We start from the raw sequence: 20015 nt of genomic DNA, 5'->3' as shown, positions 1-20015 counted from the left end.
AAAAATCGTATATTTTTCTCACTGGCCACGGGTTGGTAATTACTCACGTAGTAAACTAGTTGGCATAAAGTGATTTTACCACCACAAAAAATTACTCAAGAGACCTAACAAAACGAAATGAAAGATGTTTGGAAGGCCAACGAACAACAAGTATAGTGTAAACAGATTCTAAAGACTACTAAGAATGGGTCAAAAGATTGGATAGACCCATTTGAATCTTGGCCCACCGGCCAAGAAAAAAGCCACCATAATCAGTGGTTTAATGCGGCAGTCCAAGTCACCAATTGCATAAACAAGTGAGCTTGGAAGCCATGTACAACGGGGGAGAGCACACTGAAATTGACTGGATCGGAGTTGCTTGAGCAGAGTAACACTCTCGATGTCCGGCAAGAGATATGCCCAAAGATGTAGGCAAATGGGACATCGCGACAAGGTCTGCAACAAGATCTAAGGTTCTCTATAAACAAAAAGAGGGTATCAATTCATCCAAAAAAAAAAAAAAAAAAGAAAAAAAAAAAGAGGGTATCAATTATGAGTAATGATCGAATACCACCCAAAGATATAATTTTACACTACCTTGCCACATAGGCAAGGTGGTCCCCTACCTTGATTTATTTTTAAAAAATCAAAAAAAAAAATCAAAAAGTAGTAGAAGACTACCTTGCCACATAAGCAAGGTGGTGAAAAGTTGTATCTTTAGGTGATATTCAATCATTACTTACCAACTATAGAGATCTCGAAGAAAAATAGAGAAAAAGACGTAGATCTTACGCATGGCCAAAACCGAAGTTGTTGGGAGTGGCTATGTGTAATATCTTTACAAGATTCCTCTGGTAAGTAGCTAGTAACTAATAGACTCTTAATAGCATGTTTGGGTGAGAAAAAAATTTCAAATATCAAATTCTACTTAGATTTTATATAATTTTTTTTAATTTTGTCTCAAATTTTTTAAATTATCTAAACATAATTTCAAAAAACAAAATCTCTATGTATTCATAATTTTTCAAAAAATGGGGCACTCAAACAATTACAACTCACTTGACAACAAATTGATTATATCGGGATGCTCTCATTTATATTCTCCAATAATTAGCGATTGTTCATGAAGAATCGTGATGCAATCAAATTGACAAAGCAATTTGAATTTACGTGTTGAAATTGAATTTGGAAGGAATATTTTGACCCATGTTTTTTCTTTCGAATGTTTTAAACAAGAGTTTCAGGAACTACTTCCGAGAATTGACTCCCTAGAGTAATCCAAAAATTCCCAGAAAATGACCTGCTTTATTTAATTAATAAATAAATAAATAATTTATTGTGGTCCACCAAAATCCTTAATTTCCAGAAAATTAATAAAAGAACAAATTAAAACTGAGTTATTAAAATTCAACCTCTGAAATCTATAGAATCAACAGAAATTTAGATCAGAAACAAATCTTTGCCCAATATTTTCTCATTTTAGAGAAGAAGAAGAAGCCCCAAGCCCAAGTATTTACAACCACAGAAATTAAACCCAAGATTTGTTTTTGTTTTTCTGGTCAGTCAACAAGAAAAGCAAGAAGAATTTTTTTTGAAAATTCTAATGATCAATACGAGCACTGCATACGTTGGACACGGTTCTTGAGAATTCCACTGTACAAAGCAGTCCGATTATCCGGCATTCGACGAACTTCCCGGATTTCGATTCTGCAAATTCTTTCAACCTCGCTCGGCTTCATGTGCCCCTTCCTGTATTCCTCGCCATTTCCACTCGGCTCCTTCACATTCTCAGCAAATTGCACTTTCTTCTTCTTTCTGTCCCTTTTCTTGTCCTCTGCAACAACAAGAGAAATTAAGCACCCAAACACTTACTAACCGATCGAAAGATTGGACACAAGAATATAAAAAAGCTGAAATGGGAAAAAGGAAAAAACAGTACCTGAACATAATAAGCAAGAGCGTAGAATTTTCTCTTCAGGCGGCTGCGAATTTTGATTCTCCGGAAGATGGGGTGCCGTAAAAGACTTTTGCCGGCAATAAGCAAGGAAAAGAGCGGTGCTGGAGACGACCATGGCGGTGGCCAAGACCAGGCCTTGCGAGATGGAAGACATGGTGAATCAAAACCTCAAAGATGAAAGCTTTAGAAGAAATAAAAAAGAAAAAAAAAAAAAAAAGAATTATTGTATGAAAAGAAAAAGGAGGGAATTGGGTGAAAATAATAATAATAATAGGCGTGAGAATCTGGGAGAAGGAGAGGTCGGGAGGAAGAAGACTTGGTGTTTGGGTTGGCTTCTGTTTTCTGTTTTATAATTTTTAGGCAAATTTGGAGGGGCTTTTTCTTCGTTTTTGGGTGACGTCAGCAGTCAACTTTGGGAGGGGGACTTCTAGAGGATGGGAACTGGTCAATCTCGAGTTTTGATAAGGTGTGGGCACCTACTGATTTATTTATTATGAGTCCCTTCTCCAAAATCGAGGATTTCTCTTAAAAAAAATGGTACGCATTGATTTTTTACGCATCTCTATAAATTAAGTTTTGAATTTATCATTAAATTTGTCCTATAAATCTAATAATGAATTTAGAAGAAGTAGCTATATTATTTTTCTTGGCTTATATTTCAAATCAAATAGGAAAATAGGTTTCATTAATGCTCCGTTTGTTTCGGCGTAAAATGATTTCCGAAAAATGATTTCGGTATTTTACGGTGTTTGGTAGGGGCGAAAATAACGGTCAACGAAAATCATTTTCGGTTTGACCGTAAAACCTTCTTTAATTTTTAGAAAACGATTTACGGTTTTTAAAACCGTAAATCGTTTTCCAAAATTATATTCTTCGTCCTTGCACGCACGTTTGATATCTGACTGTCCAAATCCTATAATAGTCGGTCGTTCGAAAATAGGCAGCACCGGTATCCGGCATCATCAAGTCACTGGAATAATGCCGGCGTCGGAATCCGACCACCGGAATCCTGCCGGCTGCCGGAATCCGGTTGCCCGAATACCGCCAGCCGCCGGAATTCGGTTGCCGGAATACCGCCGGCCGCTGGAATCCGGCCATGGACAGAAACATGCCAGAACCCGGCCTGATCTGACCGGATCCGGCCACTGATCCGGCCGGGATCCGGCCGGATCTGACCGGATCCGGCCACTGACCCCGCAGGATCCGGCCAGAATGGCCGGAATCCGGCGGGATCTGACCGGATCCGGCTACTGATCCGGCCGGATCTGGCCCAAATGGACGGAATCCGGCCGGATCTGACCGGATCCGGCCCAAATGGCCGGAATCCGGCGGGATCTGACCGGATCCGGCCACTGATCCTGCCGAGATCCGGCCAAAATGACCGGATCAGGCCGGATCTGACCGGTCCAGGAGGTGTCCTGCCGGAATCCGGCAATTTTGGCCGGATCCGGCCAAACATGTTCGCCGGATTCCGGCGACGGCGACCGGTCGTCGCCGGATTCCGGCGACAGTTGCATTTTCCCTTTTCGTAATTTTTTCGTGCGAACCAAACGCCGAAAAATATTTTCGAGAAAATAATTTTTTTTGAAATTGATTTCGTCGAAAATATTTTACGACGGAAACCATTTTACGTCGAAACAAACGGAGCATAAACATTAAAAATATGAGAGACTTTGCTATATGTATGGGCTGTAAAACACCATTTTTACAGCTTCCAATAAAAATTTGACACATCAAAAAAAACACTATATAGAATAATTGGATGAAAACATCATATTTTTCAGCCAAACGAAAACCTTCGTCTCCAACAACTCAACAACTTGCTTGCCGAAAAACGACCACTACACGCCTGAGACGTTCAGTCAGCGACGTAAAACACTATGAAAGGCCGTCAGGAACTCAGAGCTAGCCCGCGGCTCCAACTACTACTGCCAAAAAACCAAACGATGCTGAAATCCACGCAAACCACAACACCAGTCATTATGAAAACCACCATTAATAGTCGGATTCCACCAAAAGTTCATTGGAGACAGGCAAAGGTTCCTCGACTTGCTGCCACAAAGAGAGTAAAAACACCAAAGATGGTAAACTTGCTCAAACGAATGAGTAGGGGGAGCTTCTCTCTCTAATCCTCTTTCTCTTTCTAGATTTTCATGTCTTTTCTCTGGATTTCTGTGTGTATATTGCTTGCACAAAGAGTGATTTAAGGTTTCTCTCGAGATTCTTGAGTGACTTTCCTTGATTGAGGTGTGTATGTTAAGATTCTCTTCAGATCCTTGATTTCTTTATGCATCTTGCTTTCACCATTTTGGGAAGAGGTGCAAAGACCCTTTGTATCACCATTTTGAACAATTTGTTAATGACCCTATTCAAAATGGCTTTCAATGGGTTGGGTGGGAATATAAAGGGAAGAAGATGGAGCGGAAGATGAAGAAAATGAAGAGATTTCTGTAGGTGGCTTGTTTCAAAGGCTGGCGGGCAACGCTTAAACCAGGTGAGTTTAGTTTGTTTCAAAGGATTGGGTATTTTCATGTTTATTATATTTTGTGGGTTTTGATGATTTGTCCACATATAATTGTTGCTGTAAAATGAGTAATTTACAGCTCATCCTGATAGAAGCTATTCTCATCAAACACATTTTTTTTTATGAGTTTTTTCAACGGTCTAAATTTAATTTTAAGTTTTTTTATACGAAAAATTAATTGTGAAATTAAATCCAAGGGTAAGTTTGAGTTTTCGATTTTTTATTTTTTGTATTATATTCTACTATATTCTATAATATTCAAAATTGTGGATATGGAGATAACTTGTTTTTTTAAATTATGTTTGGATAGTTTATAAAATATTAGACAAAATTAGAAACAGTTAGATAAAACCTTAGTAGAATTTGAATTCTAAAAAACAAAATGTTTTTAAAAAATAATAAAATATAGTATGAAGGGGTAATTACATTTTTCCCCATCAACTACCGGTCATTGTTAACATGCCACCACGAATTGACACTGCGGCTAAAATGAGTATGAAACTACCATTTTCATACTGTTACCCCATCCCGTCAGTCAAATCCGTGAAAAGACTCAAATACCTTAACTTAAAATCAAAATTTACATAAAATCCCTTCAAAAGTAAACAAATTAAAAAAAAAAAGCAAAAAAAAAAAAAAAAAAAGGAAAGGCAGCCACTCCCTTTCTTTCTTTTTCTTTTTTAATATATATATATATATATATATATATATATATATATATAGGTTTAATATTTTTTATTAAATTAATGTTTGAGGATATTTATGTCTTTAAATAAAATTTAACGTCTAAAAATGAAATATTCCGTCTGATTTAACAAGATTCCCTAACGGAAGGATGGTAACAGTATGAAAATGGTAGTTTCATGTTCTCTTTTGGTCGATGTGTCAGTTCGTGGTGACATGTTAACAATGAATAATAGTTGACGAAGGGAAAATATAATTACCCCTGCTATAAATTTTGGTGAACCGTAAAAAAAAAATTAAAAGGGCATGTTGAGGTAACAATTGTTTTTTTTATTATGTTTTATTATTTTTCAAAAATATGTTTAGACTGTTTTCTAAATTAAAATTCTACTTAAGTTTTATCAAACTTTTTTTAATTTTGTCTTAAAAATATAATTTCAAAAAACAAATTTTTCAATATTTATAATTTTAAATATAATACAAAATAATAAAACATAATATAAATAAATCGTACATCCACACAAACCTTTAAGCATTTAAGTCAAATCTTCCTTCAAAAAAAGAAAAAAAAAAAAAAGTCAAATCCAACAATTTTTCAAAAACAGTGAGCTTTCATCCTTGCTACTTGTATGAGCTTGTGGGTCTAAGGGTCTTATCAGTCTAATCTGATCTAGTGTTAAAAAAAAAAGAAAAAAAAAGTCTAATCTGATATAATCTAATAACCTTATATTTCAAGGTATACAAGTATACAACTACACACGACGAATCAGTTCAAATTAAAGGAGAATGTTCAAAGTCAAATATAATAAATTTAGAGCCTTGACTGTCATTATATTGACTTAATGATATTTATATATAAGATTTGAACTTTGTCTATTATATTTGTTATTCTTGATTAATCTTAAGGCGAATTTCTACTGTTTTTTTTCAACATTCATTGTACTTAGTTTGCTTAAAGTTCTTCGTCGAAGACCTACTGCCTCATTTTTCTTTTTTACTCTCTGCTTTTATTCTCATTTCTCTCGTTTCTTTCTTTCTTTCTTTTTTTTTTTGGTAAGTGTTCTTCGACCAGATTAGCAATTTTGACATCTCTGTTATGCATCCGATCATCTACTTCAATGCTGTGCAATCCATCTCATTTTTTGCTACTACTGTTGTTTGCTGGTTGTGTTTTTACTTTAAATAAGAGTTTTTTTTTTTTTTTTTTTTTTTTTTTTTTTCTCTCTATTTAGATTTGCCATTATAGACGATTTATAGGATGTAAGTTAGTTAAGTGTAAAGGGTTATCTCTCACGGCCTAGATAGTTTGGTGTGAAGGGTTATCTTTCATAGCCAGTTTAAATAAAATTTTAAGATTTTTGGCTACGCTTAGCTTAGATCTAGTCTGCTCGGAGCAGATCTGCTCTTTAACTATTTTTGCACACGGGTTAGCAGAAAATAAAAGTCATAGATAGCACTTTATTGTAAGAATTTTGTTTGTATTTATAACTATGTAACTTTATAGCTTGTGGTTATGAATTTGTAGAGATTTATGCTCGTGATCTTTGATCAATAAAATACTCAAATCTTTCGTTAAAAAATAAAATAAAATTCTTCATCGAAATAATGAGATTTAATCAATTAAGAGGTGAATAGAATTCAATCACACTTAAATTTGATGCAATTAAATTAATCTAAGTCAGTAATGTTCTAGATATGCATAATTTATCCAATTTTTGGTGCATCCCAATTTAATTTTTTAATCTAAATTGGGTGTAGAGAGCCAAACTAATGTCCAATACGAAATTACGTAAATCATTCCCAAAAATCAATGTCCTTTGGTCTTCTCATTGCTTGTAAATCCAAAATTTTCAACAAGCTAAGAGCATTATATATAGGGGAAAAAAAAAACAATAATAATATATATATATATATATATATATATATATATATATATATATATATATATATATATATATATATATATATATGTAAAAAAAAAAAAAAAAAAATCCACAACAGATAACTTATCAATTCCCTAAGCATTGAAAATGCTACCATTCTATCCAATGTATAGGGAACCAAAAGAGCTTTTTCTATTCATTATTTTAATACAAAATATTTCTCTTTTATTTCTCATCTCTTTGCTTTTTGTTCAGGAATGTGTTGAAATTTTGTGAAAAAATGTAAGGGTATGTAGAAAATTATATTTTTAAAGAAATAATATTTAATTAATATAAGGAAATGTAAGAAAAGCTATTGTGAAATGCATTTAGATAAGGAAATAAAAAGTAGCTTTGTTTTCTTAAATTTAAGGAAAATCAAAAGGAAGCTACTGTTAGGGAACAAATCTAAGCATTGACAACAGCTTCCCTTTGATTTTTCCTAATTTTAAGGGAATAAAACTACTTTTTGTTTTCCTATCTAAATACATTCCACATTAGCTTCAATTATATTTCTATATATCAATTAAATATTTTTTCTTTAAAAATATAAGTTCCTACATACTCTCACATTTTTCACAAAATTTCAACACAATCCCCAGTAAAAAGGCAAAAAGATGAGAGATAAATATTTTATATTAAAATAATAGATATGGAAGCTCTTTTGATTTTTTACACAATTGGTAGAACGGTAGCATTCTCAATGCTGAAGGAATCATTAGGGTATCTACTGTAGGTGATTTTTTGTGATTGTTTTTAACATTTTTCATATATATAAGGAAATGAATGGGCTATAGCCTATAGGGAAGCTGTTGGGAATGCTCATCAGCTTCCCTATCAAATACACTTCACAATACCTTCCTTTATATTTCTTTATACCATTAAAATATTATTTATTTACAAAATACAAGTTTTCTACCTACCTTTACATTTTTTACAAAATCCTAACACAATTCTCAATGAAAGGCAAAAATAGAAAAGAAATAAGAAAAGAGAGGAATATTTTATGTTAAAAAAATGAATGTATAAGAAAGCTAAAGTGCTATTAATACATTAAGTAGCATTGCAGCATTCTCAATGTTTAGAAAAGTTGATGCAGATAGTTTTTTATTTTTGAGATTTTTTTATAATATTTAAGGAAAAAAAGAGTTTATAGAAGCAGCGGTTAGTTCTCTCACGATAGATGTCTAATAATTTTTTTTTCTTTTTAAAAAAAAGGAGGGGGGGGGGGGGTTGTAAGCCATAATGTGCCTTTAATTTCTTATAAATTTTTTTTTTTTTTTTTGAAATTATAATTTCTAATAAAAAAAAAAAAAAAATCTCTTTTGGGTACGTGGAAGTGATATTTAATTGGTCACAAGAAAGGCCCATAAAAGGGGTGATTTACAGGGGATAGAAGTTTCAACAGTTCAACATAACATCAAGCGCGTCATACGTGTAAGCTTCGTAGTAAAGAGATGAGACAGCTACTTTGGGGGCACTATCAACCGAGCCACGTGTCCACTCAACAAAACGAGGACGAAGTTTGTGGCTTGTGGGCAACCAAGGCTTTGCCGCTTGCTTCCTGTAGCGGTTGCCATAATTAGATTAAGACTAATGAGTAATGATGGAACGTTGAATCCTTCGTCTCTAATCCTAAAATAAAATAACCGACACATAATTCCAACCACCATATCTTTAGATCTTAATCTATCTTTTTATTAAATAAAATGAGTAAATAAGACTTTTTTCTGTCATTCTAAATATTATTATTAAATCAAAATTTAATAATTATTATATTAAATTTAATGATAATTTCAAAAGTCACGTAACATTTGAAATAACAATCGACAAAACACTCTTCAAAAAATAGCTCCCAAATTAGAATGAAGCCCCCACTATTCATAAGCTAGAGGGTAGCTTTCTTCTCCATCTCCCTCCCCTCTCGTCGATCTCCTTCACTCTCCTCTACATTTCCTTCAACCAATCAAACGGCTCCTCATGATCCCCCTCCTCATCGCTCAAGCTCGCATCGAAGTCCATGCCGTTCACCTTCGAATTCGACTTGCTATGCTCCACTATGCGCGGGCTCCGAGCCTCCCCATTCAAGTCGAAGCTCTTGGGAAGCATGGTAGTGAGAGTGAGGGTTTGATTTCCACGACAAGTTCAAAACAACATCGAGCACCATTGTACGGGTCTTGTGATCCTGTGTTAGGGTTTGAGGCGATGCCACTTCTAGTAAAAGCATTAGTAACAGCTTTTATATAACCTCTTTCCTTATTTAAATATAAGATAATTTTCAAAACAAAAAAAAAAAAAAATCACAAAAAGTCACTTGCTAAATTTAGAAAAAATCGAAGGGAAGTTGCTGCTAGTACTTTATTATATCTAAATTTTTGAGAACCGCATCCATGGTGCCCGTGATAGAGAGGAGAGAAAGAGAGTTGGGTGGAGGGGATTGGATTCCCAGTGAGGATTTGGGTTTTGGTGTAGGTCAAGAATTTCTGGCTAACGATGGTGAGGTTGTTTATTATACTATGCATGGTAATAGCTGCTTTACAAGCAATAGACCGAGAAATTTTTGAAGGGAAATGGGTCTCACATCATACGCATTAAGGTCAAAATGTTTTTACTACTTTGAGTTGTTATTCATATATCAACTTGTAAAAGTGAAATTTTACATTTTAACGAAGAATTGGTTGAGGAGAATCCATTCGCATGTCTGTATTAGCGCCCTTGAGGCTGGCAGGAGGCCTCCACCCTTGGGTTCGTATTCAGCTCTTACTGATAGCAATCAATCTTCAATTTTGATAAACCGGCTAACCAATGAAGAGAGCTTCTTGTCAAATCACCGGAGTTCGCCGAAATTTGCCACCGGTCACTGGAGTGCACCATTGGTTGCCGACCGTTTTTTGTCGTCACTCATTTTCTGTATAAGCCAGATGCTGAAAAGTATTTTCTAGAAAAATAATGAAAATGATTTTGTTGAAATATTTTTTGACAGAAGATTTATGTTGAAACAAATGGGAACTTAAAAGAGAAATTTGAGAATATGAACAGTCAGACATATAATCAGAAAACTTAAATAGGGTTAAGAAACTAATGCATGCCCACAACTAAGAGGAAAAGGAGAGCAAATCACTCAAGAATTTTTTCTTAATAGTTGAAGATGTCAGTTCGCACTCTGAGCTCCGGATCTATGTTGCTTGCAAGGAGGAGAACAAAAAATGATCATAGAGACCTGTTGGTGGTCCAACAGGGAGTCACTCTGATGCCTAAGTGAGAAATGAATCTTTGGAAAGTAAACTGAAAAAATGAGTGTGTTTGGCTAGAATAGAATGAACGTACCTTTTAACGATTGAGCTTCCCTTCCTCTTAGTGTCTCCCGCGCATAATTATTAGAGAAGATTTGGGGCTTAATAGAATTTGATTCTATGGGTCCCCACTCCCTAAGCTTACGATTCTATCTTTCTTAGAGTTGACAATTTTTGACACGACCAGCGAACTCGACACGAACACGACACGGGAAAATAGGTTTTGAGTTTATCATAATCGGGTTCGGGTCATAATCGGATCAACCCGATTATGACACGATTAGACCCAATTATATTAAAAAAAAAAGTCTCCAAAACAGCAAAAATGCAAAACCCTAGCCGCAGTCCGCAGATGCCCGCATCACTTTTCTTTTCCCTTCAGTGCCTTCACCTTCTTCACGCTGAATCACGCGACACGCCTACTTGCTCCAAGCCTCCAAGAGACTGTCCAGTGTCCTCTGTCTAGACTCCTTCACTTCACGATTTTTCTTGCACTGGGGATGCATCGGGGATCTGAGCTTCGGGATCTTGCAGTCTTGCTGTTGGAGATCATCAGCGGCAGGCACGCCATTGACGTGAACTACAGCCCACCCTCGGTGATCGACTGGGCGGTGCTGTTGATCAAACATGGCGAATTCGTCAAAATCTGCGACCGCCGGATCAGTTCTCGGATTCGTTCTCGGATCCAACTATCCAAGCCCAGTTTGGACAGCCCAATCCAACCTGCTCTACCTCATGTCCTTCGTCCTCGTGGCCTGTGCCGCCTGTGGGATGAGGCGGTGCCGGTGAGCAGTGAGCAGAAACGTGTTCGTCGGGTTCATGTCGTGTAACCCGATTCATTATTGGGTCATGTTCGGGTTTGAAGTTATGACCCGATTAATAATTGGGTCGGGTTCGTGTTGAACCCGATTATGTAATTGGGTCAGCCGGGTCGACACGAACCCGACCCGCTGACCCGAATTGCCAAGCCTAGTCTTTCTCTAGTTGTAACAAGGTCAGTAGTCCAAGTATAATGGGTTTGGGTCTTCTAGAAACTACTCTTCTTGGTGTTTTCCTGTGCTCGCTTATTTTTTATGGGTTCGGTTCGACCAACCACTGCCCTAACCAATTTAGGCTTGGCCAGCTTTTATACTGTCGGGCTGGGCCTAGTTGAAGATTATATCAAAGTGGGCTGGTCCAATAATTATGAAAGCCTGCTACTGGAGAGGTTTACTATATGGTGTACCAATAGTATCGGGCAAGTTCAAAAGAGAGTTGCCAAGATTTCTTTAACTCAACCACACATTTTATATATTTTTTTAATATAAAGAAAAACAATCACAGGCCAAATAAACAACACTCATAAGTTACAGCAGTCAGCATCAAACTCACACGGAATTACCACATCCCTATAGATCCTGTGCTATAAACATCATCCTGACAGAAATATAATCTCTGCAGGTTATCATAGAAAACGTTTTTATTGCACGGCCACTATAACTAATACTGTAAAAGTAAGGATGAGGTAAAAGGTTATTATTTTCATGAACCAAGTGGGAATACCATTAAGTAGTAAGGATTGGGGGCATGTAGTCGGATTTAGTACCCAGAATACGAGCCTTAGTGTCGGGGAAGAACTCAAATCCAGGCAGCTCTGTGATTTCTCCTTCACTGGCAACCCCAACCGGGTAACGCAGCAGGTGACCAGGCAGGTCGTGTTCAAGTGTCTCACTTGAATATAAATCCCAATATTTGTCAGCAATCTGGTTCACCTTCCTGATACACTCCTCGTTTTCAGGATGAAGAATTGAATCATCAATCATGCCAAGGTGCTCGTACCACAGAGCCATACGGAAACCGTGGATCTGGCCACGTGCTGGCTGCCTGGCTGCCAGATGATATGGCTGGTAGGCTCCCATTGCTAACTCAGAGTCCCTAGCCCCATCCATTGATCGCTGGTTGATGTTGGCAGATCCAATTATTATGTATTCGTCATCAACTGTACAAAGGCATTAGCTCACTCAATGACTTGGGATGAAATATTTACATCGAGGCAAGAGAAATGTCATCAAAATTGAATAAATCCTTTTTTTGAGATTGAATGGGGTTCAAGTATATTACCAGTATACAAAAGCTCTTAAGTTAGATGGAAAATTTGAAAAAGAAAAAAAGGGGTTCAAATAGTGGAGGTGGCATATCTTACCAATCATCATCTTGGCATGAACATAGATCATGAAGCGCCTGGCCTCCTGGGCTCTACAGTAATCTGAATCAGCTTCGGGTTTTTCTGAAGGTTCATACTCTCCTTGCTTCTTTACCTCCCGATTCCCAAGGCAGAAAAATGTCAAATAGTTCCGAGGATCCTCCTCAATACCCTTGGCTCTCAGAGCCTGAATAACATCTTTATACATCATCTCCATCGTCCTCTTCTGCCAATCTAATATTGCCTGAACTGATCCACTCTCCGGCATACCCTCGGGCCACATTGGGACAACGACATAGACAGTGAACCTCTCCCCTGCTTCTATCTTACTAACAATCTTAAGAGAAAGCTCCTTTGGAATCAGATGCAGAGCACCGACATCCTCAGGCTTAATACCATCAGCACTCCAGGCAAAGCAGCTTCCAAGGAAATACTGATTTTCAATATAAATGAAATTCTTTGCACGTCGAATAGCATTAATATATGCATCCTGAATGCTTCGGTCAATGATATTATCCTTGCCACTGACAAGCCCAGCTCTAGCAGCATCTTCAGGTGTCTCTGGGAAGCCAAAAGCAGCCCCACCATCAATGGATCTAAACAACTGCACATTCCATGTCTCATGGTCATCCGGGAACATAACTGGAGATGGGGAAATAATGATCTCATCAAGTTCTCTTAGCTGAACAAGGAGATCCTTACCACCTTGCTTTCTCCACCTCTGCTCAAAATTAAATAAGACATCCCAAGCAATGGGTCCTTCAAGCCGGGAGTGGATATCATGCCATGGTTCCCTAGGACCACCTTTTGTGATTGAAGCACCAGCAAAATTTGGCTGATGAAAATCTTCATGATGTGCAGTGTCTAATGTTCTGAAAAGTGAATGAAAGGCAGTATCGTATCTCCCATCACAAAGATCAATACCCCCAACAAAACTCACAATTCTCCGCTTTTGTGATCCTTCAGCAGGCAGCTCGCTGTCCACCACGACAATCTTCTGGTGATGGGTGAACATGGTGGAGATCTGTAAATCCTGAACAAAGCTTCCACCATCGTCCGGATTTCGGGGGCATAAGACACAGTGCACATCAGTATTCTGGAAGTAATGTTCAGTTTCTTCATCATGAGTGGCCATCAATCCATCCTTTTTCAGTAAACCAACCGAAGTCCTGTCATCCCAAACAAGCATAAGAACCCTAACACCTTCGCTTGCCTTTTTCTTGAGCAGTTCACCAAGGGTGATGTCTCCTCCAGGCTTCGGCCTCCTCGAGTCCCTTACCAAGGAAATTTCAGCATAAACAGACCATCCAGTAATGTAGATCAAGTGTTTTGCATTAGTGATCGCATCAAAAATATCTTCCCAACATCTGTGGGGTTCGTAGTATGTGCCTCCAGCAAGGGGTATTTTAGGAACAAATTTATCTGGGACATGAGCATCTTGGTACAGAGAAACCCTACATCCTTGTCTCTGTGAGAAGAAAGTGTATGGCACTCCAGGAAATTTATGACTTCTGATACCCCGAGACCAAGTACGGTCGTTTGTAACATCAAAATATTGTAGCTTCACATGGATCTTAGAATCTCCATTTATAGGGTTTTTGTTTTCATCCAGGATTTCAACCCATTTATCCACTTCTTCCCCACCCAAGAGTTCTTGAACAGGTACATAAGCCCTTCCAATTAAGGTTGCCCCAATAGGATTATCATCTTTGACAGTGAATATAACATTTGAGGCCATATGGGCACAGTAAATATGAAAAGACTCATACCACCTGGGGTTCTTATACTCATTTTCTATTATTCTGGTCCTCCCAACTCTAGCCTTTTCTAGATCAATAGTTGCATAGAGTTTAGTAACTCCTTTGCCAAAACCAACAGTTTCTTCAAAGTTCTCCTTAAGCTACAAAATATCAAATTACTAATGAGATACAAAAAGGAAAAGCAGAAATAATTATAATTATAATCAATAGATTTAAATTAAAAACAAAAACAAACCAATAATTCGATAATTAAATTCTAATATTTCATAAGAATAACAACCTTCAACTGGAACAACTGTACTCCAGCATGCAAGCATCATGTTTCTAAAGAGAATAAATAGAGACAATAGACACACATGATAAAAATGGTTCTATTTAAAGTTTAAAGATGCACCCCGAAATGATTATTCATACAATGTAAATGATGCTAACAATGACAATGGAAACTACTTTGATAAAAGAAATGTTAAAGTGAATATATGAATATTTGAGGAATAATATGTAACTTCCTAATAGTATAGGGTGTACTATGTAAGCCTTCTAGAAGGCCAGGTGTCCTAGTGAGCTGTCTTCTATAGCTGTACAGGATATCCCTGTAATTTGGCTTTTCTATTTAATGAACGAAGGAGGAATGAGCTACGTTGAATTAGCTCCATTCCATTTTCATAGCTTTATTCCATTTCAATTTCTTCAACCTCATTTCATTTCATTACAAGAAAGAACAAATATAAAAGGAAAATTTTCACAATAGGCTGTGTTTTATGAAAATAAGTATTGAAGCAGATAGACTAGAGACTACAAAATCAGTTTCTTATTCTTAAATGCTGAAATTACCATATGCTTTTCATATAGCATCAAGCCTTTGTTTGTATGATCTTTTCATGGTTCAAGGACCACGCTTTGCATACATATCAAAAGTTCAATTCAAGAGAGATATGACTCAGAAGTCAGAACACAAGTTAAAATAAATGTGTACTCAATTGTTTGCTTCTAGCTACCTCCATAAACAAGTGAGAACCAAATAATGACTTCTGAACCAATATCACTCAAAAGAACGGCGGATGATGAATTACAAAATCACCATAAAATTGTTTCCCAAATGTGAAAGAGAAAGTCAACCTTTGGTAACATATGCCAGTTTCAATTGTACTTAGGGCTAGACCCAATTAACTGAACACACAAAAACAAATTTTCATTTTCCCAACAATGAGAATCAATAGTAGTACATGATTACCAGAGATACATGGGAAAACAACAATTCTAATTATCCCAAATTCTTTCTATCTTTCTTTCTTTCTTTTTTTAGCATCCAAGATGACATTCTTGTGGGTGTGTAGATATTACGGCCAAGAACTAACATAGTTTTAAGATAGCCATCTATGCTATGTGAAGGTAGTTCCAAAAGTACTAAAGATCACAAAACTACCCTTCCACTAAGCATCAAGGCCAGTGAGAGGAAAAGACGAGCAAATAGAGGACTTTTAGATGACTTTGCTACTTAAATTGATACTGATGCATTGATGTATTGTGAGATTCCCATTATCACAACGAAACTGAATGAGAAATGGAAAACTAAACCAAGTGACATATTCGTACTGTACCTGGGCTACACTCTGTTCTTAGGTAAAAGAAAAATGTATTTAGTCATCTTAAAACTTTTTTTTATTTTTTTTTATTTTTTCTGTTGCTCTGTTTTGTGCTTCATAGTGTTTTGTGTTGGTCTTCTGCTGCTATGTAGTGTTTGTTAAACCAGTTGACAATACAGTACATCCCTCACCAAACTCAGCTCGTACTGACCACACTTTACACTCCAATTCTGCTGCACAAGACTCCATACTCACTGCCTAAGACATGCTGTCAAGACTGCCCAAGTTTTGATCCTCAAGCTTCATCATGCAGAGTTGCAGATGCCCATACTGTTCAGATCTGTACAAGTCCACCAATACCAAGACATGCCATACTGTTCAGATTTCCCATACTGTTTTACTGACTTACGGTAGCCGGGATAGGTGCACCTTCCCCTGTATTTTGTAGACTACACTTTTTTATTCTTAAACTTGTTGTATATAAAGGTGACATCCACCTCTGTAGAAAATCAATGAAAGAGCTTCCAATTTCATTCAAACTTTTTCCTCTATATTTTCAAACTTCTTTCATGGTATCAGAGCATTAGAAGGCCAACGCCATCCCAAGATCCTCTCTTCACTCAAATTCTCTTCAATGGATTCAGCAGATTCCTCTGCAAATTCTCCCACTCCCTTAGCTGTCTTCTTTCCCAACTTCACTCAACCAATCTCCTTGAAATTAGAAGGACCAAACTACATCTCATGGCTGTCTCGTGTTGTCCCTGTCATTCGGAGCAATGACCTTATGGGATTTATTGATGGAGAGGAAACTTGCCCTCCACAACTTCTGTCTGATGAAAATGGACAGAATGTTCCTAATCCAAATTATATCTTATGGATTAGGAAGGACCAGTTTTTACTAAGCTGGATCATCTTTACACTCTCTGAGAAGGTGTTATCCCAAGTCTATGGCTTGGATACCTCCAGACTAATTTGGGTTGCTCTGCAAAACAAATTTGCTTCACAGTCACAGTCTCGTATCTCTCATATCAAGCGACAGCTTCAATGATTGCGCCAAGGCTCCAAGACATGCTCAGAATACATCACTGATGCAAACTCTTTGGCTGACCAACTTGCTGTTATCGGCAAACCAATTGTGATGATGATCTCATCAACTTTGTTATGAGTGGACTCAACCCCACCTTTAATGCTTTTATCACTACCTTCACACTTTTACTCTCTCGAGACAAGAGTTCCTTTGATGATTTTCAAAATGAGCTTCTTAGCCATGAAATGTTGCTGAATCAGCAACAGCTTGCAGCCCCTGACACTTCTACTTTTGCTCTATTTTCTCACAAACCAGGTACTCCCAAGTCAGGCACTCGACAGCAGCACTTCCTCAAGCCCAAGCAACAATTTCAAAGGTATCCTTCCAGAGGCCCGTCACAGCCTCCTAATGGTGGATCTTTTCAACAAACTCAGCTCGTACTGACCACACTTTACACTCCAATTCTGCTGCACAAGACTCCATACTCACTGCCTAAGACATGCTGTCAAGACTGCCCAAGTTTTGATCCTCAAGCTTCATCTTGCAGAGTTGCAGATGCCCATACTGTTCAGATCTGTACAAGTCCACCAATACCAAGACATGCCATACTGTTCAGATTTCCCATACTGTTTTACTGACTTACGGTAGCAGGGATAGGTGCACCTTCCCCTGTATTTTGTAGACTACACTTTTTTATTCTTAAACTTGTTGTATATAAAGGTGACATACACCTCTGCAGAAAATCAATGAAAGAGCTTCCAATTTCATTCAAACTTTTTCCTCTATATTTTCAAACTTCTTTCAGTGTTACGGTTCTTTCTGGTTGTTGTAGGTGGTTTTGCAGTGTAATTGTGTACTGTTTATTGTTTGCAGTAGTGCTTTAGCAGGTCTTCTGCTGGTGGTGTTCCTAGCTAGGGGTTTGTCCTATGCAGGATTTGTTTCCAGTTTTAACTGGAGTGTAAGGATGTTGAGTTTGAGCTTTATAAAGGGTTTTATTCATCAAAAAAAAAAAAAACTTTTTATTTTAGTACTTCATTCTACAAAAGATTATGTGCTTTCCTTTTTCAGTTGGCCAAAGTAAATGAAAGTTTCTAAAATTTGGAAGTATAAATCCATTTGATTTTCCATATTAATCCTTAAATCTGAAACCATATTTTCTCAAAATTTAAATCTCATTTTTCTAAAAAGTTTGAACACAATTTTCTTAGTTCATATAAAAGCATGCTAAAAAGAGTGTGTTTCATTAAAATGAAGTGTGTTATTTGCAAAGTTTTATAGAGACTCGCATTAATCCTTTTTAATAAATCTTATCGATCCATTACCTGATTTTTTTTTCTTCTTATATTTAAGTATGAATACCAAATGGGTATCAAAATAAATACACAAAAAGAACAAGATTATCCGAAAAAAAATCCAACAATACAAATCGGCAAAATTGGGCAAGATCCAGAAATGTGTGAAATTTTTGTGGACAAAGAATAAAAATGAAAAGAAAAATATACCTTGCGGAAGATCTTAAGGCCGCCAACACCGCCTTTGTGAAGGTTGTCCACCTCGTAGATCGTAGCGTGAAGCGTCCCATGTAGCAAAATGTGCGCCATTTTTCACCTGTCTCCACCAGAAAGTAAAGCTGAGAGAAAATGAAACAATCTAAAACAAAATAAACAAAAGAAGAATTGGAAGATCAAACACAGGCATCGGAAATAGAAGGAAGTGATCGGATAAGAGTGCAGAGGGACGCAAAAGAGTTGACCCCAAAAGGATGTTCGTTTTAGTTGGAGATTAGTGCGTCGTAGATTAATCAAAGACAGTGATCAGTGATTTACGATTGAATTATAAGTTTATATTCATCAAAAAAAGTTTATAACATAGAGAGAGAGAGAGATGAACGAACTTGGATTTGGGATTTGAGAGAGAGATCTGAGAACGTTGAGAGAGCAAGAGGATGTGATGATGCGCTTTTGGTTCCCTCGAGAATATATACAGCACAGTGAGAACGTGAAAATGTATAGAGAGAGAGAGAGAGAGAGATCCGCTAAAGAGGGCAATCAGCTATTTGACAGAGCTCACTTCTGAGTAAAGATCTCAAACTGTAATATTAATATTTATATGATGATAGCAAAGGGTATTCGTATCAGAGGGCAACGGATCAAAAGGCCTTTTGGCTTTTTCCCCTTCGTTTTATGACTTTTATCACTTTTTCCCCTTTTCTATTGGTGACCATTTCTTTGAATTGAAATGTCATAATCTTATGAAATTGTAGTATATTTTTTTAAATGATAAATTTTATAGGATTATTACTAGCTTGACAATTTTGACACGACTTACGAATTCGACAAGAACACGACACAAATATATAAGGTTTGAGTTTAGGCTATAACCCGTTTATGACCCGTTTATGACTCATTTATGACCCATGTACCAACCTGTTTATAACTCGTTTATGACCTATCAACCCGTTTATAACATATTTATGATGTAATAATTACATATTTTTTACCAAATTAGTTAAATGGGTTGACACGCCAACTAAATGGGTTAACACGGCAACCCGAATTATCAAGCCTAATTGTTACACATCAAATTGAAAATAAATTATAAAAAAAAGTATTTTGACGTCTAGCGTTCCTCTTCTTTGAATGCTTCGGATTGTAAGAGCATTTTTATTTTTATTTTATAATTGTCTAATAATGTTGATATGGTACTTCAAATTAATTCTTGATTTTTTTAATTTAATAATAATTAATCTAAGGGTTAGTTGGAAGTGTTAGATTAGCCTTGTTGGATGAATGTCGAAATAGAATTATAATTTCTATCATTTTTCATATAAATCAGTTCAAATAAAATGGCTGTAGAATTATAGTTAATAGCCTTGTTGTTGTACCCACTCGCTCCCCTCACATAAAATGGTTCAAACTTCGATGAATCAGTAGCTTTCCTGAAGAACCCATGTCGGAGATAGTATGGGAGTACTATTCTCCTCCAATCGCTGGAGCAGTTGCCATTTAATGCCACTTGGCATGTGACAAAGGATGGGTTATTAAGGACACCCCTTGTCAGAGTTGATGATCTTGATTCATGGACGAATCACACACAACCCA

The 20015-nt window shown here is 36.7% G+C and overlaps 2 protein-coding genes across 2 annotated transcripts; both read right to left on the bottom strand.

Moving 5' to 3' along the window:
- Nucleotides 1-1363: 1363 nt before the first annotated feature.
- On the bottom strand, nucleotides 1364-2268 carry LOC133864396 (uncharacterized). Its single transcript, XM_062300722.1, has 2 exons — nucleotides 1919-2268; nucleotides 1364-1813 (listed from the first exon to the last, which is right to left on the bottom strand). Exons 1-2 carry the CDS (start codon nucleotides 2088-2090, stop codon nucleotides 1587-1589), a joined length of 399 nt encoding a protein of 132 aa, XP_062156706.1. The 5' UTR covers nucleotides 2091-2268; the 3' UTR covers nucleotides 1364-1586.
- Nucleotides 2269-11622: 9354 nt separating this feature from the next.
- On the bottom strand, nucleotides 11623-18986 carry LOC133864763 (phospholipase D alpha 1). Its single transcript, XM_062301177.1, has 4 exons — nucleotides 18809-18986; nucleotides 18417-18522; nucleotides 12542-14441; nucleotides 11623-12337 (listed from the first exon to the last, which is right to left on the bottom strand). The coding sequence occupies exons 2-4, from the start codon at nucleotides 18513-18515 to the stop codon at nucleotides 11904-11906; spliced, it is 2433 nt and encodes an 810-aa protein (XP_062157161.1). The 5' UTR covers nucleotides 18516-18522; nucleotides 18809-18986; the 3' UTR covers nucleotides 11623-11903.
- Nucleotides 18987-20015: the final 1029 nt, after the last annotated feature.

Source organism: Alnus glutinosa, chromosome 3 (assembly GCF_958979055.1).
Source record: "Alnus glutinosa chromosome 3, dhAlnGlut1.1, whole genome shotgun sequence".
Lineage (NCBI taxonomy): Eukaryota > Viridiplantae > Streptophyta > Magnoliopsida > Fagales > Betulaceae > Alnus > Alnus glutinosa.
Note: the sequence above shows the minus strand (reverse complement) of the source record. Positions and strands in the feature narration are given on the sequence as shown.

Excerpts from the sequence above, each read along its gene's own strand:
- LOC133864396 (XM_062300722.1), bottom strand. The coding sequence starts at position 2,090 with ATGTCTTCCATCTCGCAAGGCCTGGTCTTGGCCACCGCCATGGTCGTC. Across the intron at positions 1,814-1,918 it reads CTCTTGCTTATTATGTTCAG|AGGACAAGAAAAGGGACAGA; the intron begins GTACTGTTTTTT and ends TTGTTGTTGCAG.
- LOC133864763 (XM_062301177.1), bottom strand. The coding sequence starts at position 18,515 with ATGGCGCACATTTTGCTACATGGGACGCTTCACGCTACGATCTACGAG. Across the intron at positions 14,442-18,416 it reads GCCTTAAGATCTTCCGCAAG|CTTAAGGAGAACTTTGAAGA; the intron begins GTATATTTTTCT and ends GATATTTTGTAG. Across the intron at positions 12,338-12,541 it reads TCATGCCAAGATGATGATTG|TTGATGACGAATACATAATA; the intron begins GTAAGATATGCC and ends GCCTTTGTACAG.